Source organism: Aulonocara stuartgranti, assembly GCF_965226115.1.
Source record: "Aulonocara stuartgranti genome assembly, chromosome: 19".
Taxonomy (NCBI): Eukaryota; Metazoa; Chordata; class Actinopteri; order Cichliformes; family Cichlidae; genus Aulonocara; species Aulonocara stuartgranti.
In genome coordinates this window covers 16,693,235-16,700,451 of record NC_138955.1, presented here as the reverse complement: position 1 = coordinate 16,700,451, position 7,217 = coordinate 16,693,235, and the positions used below count along the sequence as shown (strand labels likewise).

Below are 7,217 nucleotides of genomic sequence, written 5' to 3'. Positions count from 1 at the left end.
CCCCATTTAGTTCCTGCATCCATTGCTGCTTCCTTTAAAGATGTGGAAGCACTCTGTGAGCTCCACTGCAGAAAGTTGCTAAATATTTCATTGGTATTAATGAAGCAATCAGTTGCAAAGATGCGAGGCTGAAATCGAGAGGAAGTAGCTCTGCCGACAGCGCTTTCACAAAGACGCCTAAAGGACATGTTTATAAAACAACTTTTAATTGTAAAATCATCAACATGATAAACAAGAAAAGGGCAAGTGAAAACCTATTGTCCAAACTTTTGGATATTACATCCCCAGAACCTATACATAAAAAACGATGCTATCAAATGGCAGTTTTGTTTCATCATCAACCGTGAGATGACTGATTAAAGGATTTTGTTGGCTTAACTCCCCCCCCCACCACGTACAATTAACATTTCTGCAGGCTTTATAACAACGAAACAATGCCAACAAATTTGAACAACCATGCCAACCACTAAGTTACCTAACGGTGTTCATAAAGATGCCAGCATTTACACGTTCATGAGGAAAAATGTGAACTGTACTTTGAAGAGCATGAGAGAGAGAGAAAAGAGGTAGATGTGAGAGAAGAGGATGCAACACCTGCAGAATGATAACTTTTCATGTGCTGTTTATACATTACATTTAGCCCTCACTTAAAATAGTCCACCTTCTGCTCTTTATATCCACTGGATTATGCTAAAATAACCAAACAGAATTTAATGAAACTTTCTGGTCAGTCTCAGCACAGATCTGGCTCACTTCCTTCAAAGTAAGATCTGGTATTGGTGGATAATTCTTTCAGCACATTACAGAGACCGCTGTTTTAGCATTCCATCACTACAAGCCAGAGGAATGTGCCTTGACTGTCCATAAACACTGTACTGTATGAACAAGGCAGACTGAAAAGAAAAATGCCTGTTTTTACTCTTACACTAATGACAAAAAGTCTTTGTAAGTCAGCTCACTGACAGGAATTCTGTGCATTACTCTTTTCCAAATAACCCCTTTTATTGGTTTCGTAAAATATCTCATGGATGGTCTTCAAAAAGTAAACTGTATTAAATGCAAAAAAACAGACAAACAAAAAAACCCATATATGTTATGGCATCATTGATGAACTTGTATTCTCCCCCCACTTAGTCACTGGAAGCCTGAAATTTGAAAACCTACAGCAAAACACATGGTGAATCTGAAGTCAAACCAAGTCCTCGACCTTGTTGAGCACAGAACGACTGATTTCTTTACCAACCAATAATCGACACAGAGTTTGCAAGCTGTAAAAAGTCAGACTTGATGTGAATTTGATGCTCGGCTGAAATGTTTGCTTAAACAAATGACTCATTTTCATACTCCCGCCCATTTTACCAGCATAAGCTCACCAATTAACTCACTGAAGGCAACCACAATGTGGAGCGAGGACACCAACCTCACCGCATACGACCTTTGAGAAGCATTTAAATTTTTAATGAAGGCCATCTGTGCATCCGAAGTGAATGGATGTATTCAAAATCTAAACACTGACTGAAAAGCATTTTGAAGGAACAGGTTCAGTGATGCTTAAGCTGTAGCATCAATGGCTTTTACGCGCTGAGCCGTTTTCATAACATTTAACATGAGATGTTTGTTTTAATTGTTGTGGTTTTCTTAACAAACTACAAAAACCTGTGTCGGCTGAAACCGTCTACAGAGCCTGAGTGTGAAATAAAGCAGCAATACCCAAACATACGAGCGGTGATCAATAATGCTTCCGTTCCTGTTTATCTATTAAAGTCATGATGGTTGGCAGGAGAGGCAGCTTGACCAATCATCTCACAGACAGGTGGAATCACTGTCAGCTGAGAAGTGCAGAGGATTCTGTGAAGACTGAGAAATGTCCTGCTGTGTGCGTTTTTATGACTGCAGACCTGAATGCCACCATGTGTCATGTAGAGGTTTCCGTGTTGGAGGTCCTTGAGGTGTTTTTTCCTATGCGGCTGCTTGTGTGGGTGTCTCAGCAGTTTAGAATGGGCCTGCTTCTGTCAGGTCTGAATGGGAACGCAGAGCTCTCAGAGTCAGATCTCCCTCTGTGAGGCCCGAGCGTAGCCACGGCCTGGGTGAACACACACATGATTGTTAAATGTTGCCTAAACACACAATAAACCGCCACAAAGAGACAAAGATAAGAGGATTTTCGCATTTCTGAATTTTGTGCCTCCTCATCCTTCTGCCTATGACTTGGAAATCAATCTCAGTACATATTAGATGTCTTAATTCCTAAAATGCTTCTGGAGGAGAGGGACGTACTTTGTAGACAGTTGTTGCTTCAATTTCTCAAGGTGAAAACTGATGAGGATTCCAGATGTGCCACATGTCACATTATGAAAAGATGGCTCACAAGCAAGAGCCTCAGGAGAGGAGGCAAGAAAAAGGAATCAGGAATACACAACCTGAGAAATAAGAAAGAGGGTGGAGTCCTGCACATTAACACATACCTTCCTGATCGCGGTCCAGTCCTCTAGGATGTCCAGATCTGGTAGCATGTAGACAATATATGGACGTAAGCAGAGTTAAGGACAGTGACTGACTGCCAGAGCAGGGATGAAATGTAATCAGACACATGGCTACAGCACAAGTAGTTAAGTTATTTAGGAGTAGAATCATTATGAGCAAGAGTAAAGACATTAGAAGGATATCAGACACCACCGACGGGCGTCTCCTCTTCTTATCTGGACTTAAAGCATCTCGCCTCTTCTTCCTTCCTGACAGCTCATCATTCCACAGCTCTGATAGAAAAATAAAAACAAAAACTCAAATGTTTTGTCTTTGCATTCATTGTAACGTGACTTCCCGTATATGGTGGGAGGGTACAAACGTAATCAAACAACGTGAATGACTGTGTTACCTGATGTAATATCAATGCTGTGCCTGTCCTCCTCTAGTCTTCGGATTTTCTCCTCCAGCTCATTCTGCACTGTATCAAACAGCAGCAGCTTCTCACTCTGCACACACAGAGTCAAAATAACACATAAAACACATAATCATACACACAGACTGGATCAATTCAGTTTTATTTATAAAGCGCCAAATCACAGCAGTAATCACCTCAAAGCCCTTTATAATATAAAGACCATATAATAATACAGAGAAAACAATTGCATTACCACATATCTAAATAAATAAAAAATAGTTTGGTATATTAAACGGTGTGTCCAACCTCCCAGTGTTGACATGCTGCCTGGATCTCACAGTCGTATTTGTTCTTCACAGACTCCAAACACAACTCTCTGTAGATACCTGCCAAAGACGGAGAGAGACACACAATATCCAAATGAATAAAGAGATCAGTGTGTCAAAGAACTTGTGCTATTACTAATAACACCTTTATTTGAAAGGGCGTGTCAAAAAAAAAAAAGAAACTTGTTTTTGCACGTTCCGAGTAATGACACCATCTCTGTGCTATCTAACTTAACCTGGGCCAGCACTTTTCCCCAAGAGTCTGTTTAAGAGGTCCTAAAACACCACTTCAGTGCTGAGGCCAGATGCAAACAGCAAAATTCAAATTCACCACATCGTGTGGTTTCTCACAGTGGGGATTTTGCACTTGAGGATTGCTCCACATTTCCATACTGTGACTTAGATAGCATGCAAAAACTGGCTAATGTAAATCTTTACATAGTTAATAGTTGATATATAAAAAAAAATTCTGAATGGATGCAATGTATATTTAAATTAGGCTACATCTTGCCAGCAGTCTGATATGCACCAATGCACAGGTTATTGATTAAACACACCAACAGCAGTCTTCCTTATTAGAATGCTGCTTGTTACTAATTTGTTGCAGGATGGACTTGCATTATCCACTAGATGTATTTTGCCTATGTGTACTTTAGACAGTGTTTCCCACAGCCACTTACAGCCATACAGTCACTGACCATGTTTGATTAAATAAATACTTTGATTAAATACTACTCCTGGATTTTAAATTGAAAACAACACATTGGCTTACACACTTTTTCTGTAATTACAAAAAAAGGCACACAAAATGTGTTTCTGCAAACATTTCACTTTTAATTCATGTTACTAGGTTACATGTCAACTTTCTGCAAATGCAAAGCAGGCAACTCAACACCCTGCTGCACAAACTGCAACTCTACCAGAAGGCATTGCACAGCTGGCTACATAAACAACAAATGCAAGTGTGATGTGAAGGTGTCTATGCATTTAAGTTACCTGCCACCTTGGTGCGGACCTGCATGTTCTCCAGCAGTACTGCCAGAGGCTCCAGATATTCTGCCGCACGGCCAGCCTCCACCTCTGCCAGCTTGCTGTTAACCTGACTGAGACGCTCACGATACAACCTGTACACAGACGCAGGAGTAAATATGGATGCAACTCACTGTTATATGACTTTCCTAAAACAACTCCCATTTGAAGCAAAGAGTCAGTCTTACTGGTCTTTGAGATCAGTGAATTGCTTCTCCAAGTTGCACATTTCATCCAGACACTCCATTCTTCTCCGCTCACAGTCCACCTCATCCATTTCTAGAACAGCATAAAACAAACACACCTTTGGTATGAAACGAGTCTTTGATGGAAGAAGGGAGCAACTCGGTGGCTATGTAAGAAAACTCTGCTGAGTAGGAATATAATGATATTCAGTTGAAGCTTTGACAACTTTGTAAAATCTGATTGATTCACTCAAGTATTCATTTTTAATGACAGCTGTACAGGAATGTTCTGCTCATTTCCTGCGACCAGTGTTTCTCACCTGAGCTGTCTCCATCCTCAGAGACAGAGGAAGTGTCAGAGTCCTCCTCCTCTGAGCTTGATGCCTCCTGCTCATGTTCCTCCGCCTCCATCTCCTCAGCTGTACTCTCCTTTTTCTCCCGGTCACGGTGCAATGGCATGGCGGCAACTCTGCGTCAGGTTACTGGTGTGGGACAGAAACATAGCCAGGTTGTTTTGCCAGTTGCACATACAATATTCAATTATTTGTTAGGCAGCAGAACTCCTATATTTTACTGATGGTAGTCACTCTCTTCTTCACCTCTTTTGTACACTGTTCATTGCTCTGGATGGTTGACCCCGGTATTTAAACTCATGTCCCCTCCCTACCTCTCCTCCTTGCTGTTTCACTGTTACACCTCCCTCACCATGATCACACACTTCTCTGCCACCTCTGACTTCCTCATGCAGTACCGCAGTTCCTTTCTTCACATCCTACCATATGTTTTCTCTAGATTATTTAAAACACTAAGGGAAATTACAAATCAGCATGCCACAACTAGTAGGTTGATTAAAACGTTAATAGTTCAGTTGCTGCTCTGATTGATGCGCTCATCCCGAATTAATTAAATATCACTAACAAATGTATTGCTAAAGAACATCAACTCTGTTTTTTCCTGCTAATAAAATTATATAACTTCTTAACTTAGAATTATTTCTGGGTTTTTAGTTTGATTACGTCCTTCATATATCCAGCGATCGTTGATCAACCAGGTGATTTTTTTGACTCACATTTACCTGTGTAATATTCAGCTTAACTAAAGAAGCTAATAATGTGGGATATTTGTTTATACTGTTCGTAGTGAACGACTTCTCATACACATTTTTCTTCAGTTAACTGTTTTTAATGGTGGAACTTGAAAAGTATCCTCAAGGTGTTTGAATATTATAGACAATAATCGTACACACTATTTTATTGCTTATGCTAGTTTATTCGCTAAGCTCTCCCTAGCTTAGCTTTGAAATTATTCAATTATTCAAAAAAAACAATACACGACAGCAGTATTAGCATTTCGTTAGCACGTTAGCAAGAGAATATAGTCAAGTAGCAAGAAAAACTATCACGACTTAATTACAAATATATACAAACAAGCAAGCTTTAACTGACTCACATCTTACAAGATAGGTGGTACTTTGCAGGATGTGTTGGGAAAAAATGTTTTCGGAGGGGGAAAAAAAGTAAAAACTTATCGTTATACCTCAGTTACGATTACACTCGTGTGCTCCAGCTAAGCTAAAAACAAATCTCTGCAGGACGCCTTTATTTGTTTTGGGAATTGTAGTTTTTTTTATCTAGAATAGTCTAATGAATAGAGGACCACTGTGGAAGCTTAAACTACATTACCCATGTTTCACCGCTCTAGCTTGAGGCGGAGAGTTCGAACAGAATCCTGCACGTTTAAAACATTAAAAGATTAAAATCCACGTATGTCCAAAGTATGTAAGATCTGTGTGATATTTATGACAAACGGGATAGAAATTTTGCTTATTACTGTGGCATTTTTGCGTTGAATTTATCTGCTATCTATTATTTTGTTTTCCCCCCTCCCCTCCTCCGCCATGATGTTTTCTAACTAAGCAGCTAGTGACTGTTGTGGAGAAGGGAGGTGCAATGGATGGATGCGTTGCCCTGCTACGCTGTACATATTTGTCTTAGTTTAAAGAGAATGAGTTTCTCTGATAATTTTTTACCCGTAGAAATACTCCACGCTGTTGCGGAGGGCTGCTAATGCTCCGGGAGACACGTTTTTCGTTATAGTTTGAAGATTAGCTGGCTACACAGGCTAGCTCCTCCTTGCTGTCTACCATCGCATTCTTGCGTCTCCTGCCTCAGGAATGTTTTCCAAAAAACCTCATGGGGACGTTAAAAAATCCACACAGAAAGTGCTGGACCCAAAGAAGGACGTGCTGACGAGGCTCAAGCATCTCAGAATAGTCATAGGTAAGTTAGAAAGCATTATTAAAGGGCGAACAGCTTAGCTTCTAGATTTCAGTTTACTGCCTTGGTGCATGCCACACCAAACTCAAGTCAGAAAATCTCCAAGTTCAAAGTTGACTCGATTGTAGAGAGACACGCCGGATTTCTTTTCACAAACCAGAACACAGAAGAATATTTTGAAATTGTCTCATTAATTCGGCATCATGTCCGTTTTCTTTCATCAAACATTTTGTAAGGTTATATTATTTTTTCTGAATTGTTTATCTCTGAAGTCATAGTTTCTCCCCCTTTTACCGTCAGAATGATGGATATGTAACTCTCAATATACGAAGTGAATTTTAAAGGAGCCTGGCTGCTTCTGCTGTCGAGTTAAAGGGGAAGCTTTAAGGCTGTTATTTATATTGATTGTTTAGCAATACCATTACATCGTCAGATTTATGAATGGAGTTTGGCATGGGGTGTTTGGATAAAATAAAATCAGGTGTGATGCGCGTTGAACATCTAAACAACCTCAGTGATG

At 40.0% G+C, this 7,217-nt stretch overlaps 2 protein-coding genes across 7 annotated transcripts in view; one reads left to right on the top strand and one right to left on the bottom strand.

The window, feature by feature from the left end:
- Positions 1 to 187: 187 nt before the first annotated feature.
- Positions 188 to 6,028, bottom strand: brms1la (BRMS1 like transcriptional repressor a). 2 transcript variants are annotated; one of them, XM_082516737.1, is made up of 9 exons: positions 5,871 to 6,028; positions 4,742 to 4,903; positions 4,425 to 4,515; positions 4,204 to 4,331; positions 3,188 to 3,267; positions 2,876 to 2,972; positions 2,667 to 2,756; positions 2,466 to 2,530; positions 188 to 2,083 (listed from the first exon to the last, which is right to left on the bottom strand). In XM_082516737.1, exons 2-9 carry the CDS (start codon positions 4,878 to 4,880, stop codon positions 1,985 to 1,987), a joined length of 789 nt encoding a protein of 262 aa, XP_082372863.1. In that variant the 5' UTR covers positions 4,881 to 4,903; positions 5,871 to 6,028; the 3' UTR covers positions 188 to 1,984. The 2 variants fall into 2 exon arrangements, with proteins under 2 accessions (XP_082372863.1, XP_082372864.1); XM_082516738.1 differs by having other exon boundaries at positions 5,958 to 6,028.
- Positions 6,029 to 6,307: 279 nt separating this feature from the next.
- ralgapa1 (Ral GTPase activating protein catalytic subunit alpha 1) overlaps positions 6,308 to 7,217 on the top strand; it is an 82,276-nt gene continuing 81,366 nt past the window's right edge. The window contains exon 1 of one of the 5 annotated variants that reach the window (XM_082516717.1): positions 6,308 to 6,700. In XM_082516717.1, coding sequence (XP_082372843.1) covers positions 6,595 to 6,700 — 106 coding nt within the window. In that variant the 5' untranslated portion in view covers positions 6,308 to 6,594. The remainder of the gene's footprint in view (positions 6,701 to 7,217) is intronic. The other 4 variants (XM_082516719.1, XM_082516718.1, XM_082516720.1 and 1 more) reach the window with 4 other exon arrangements.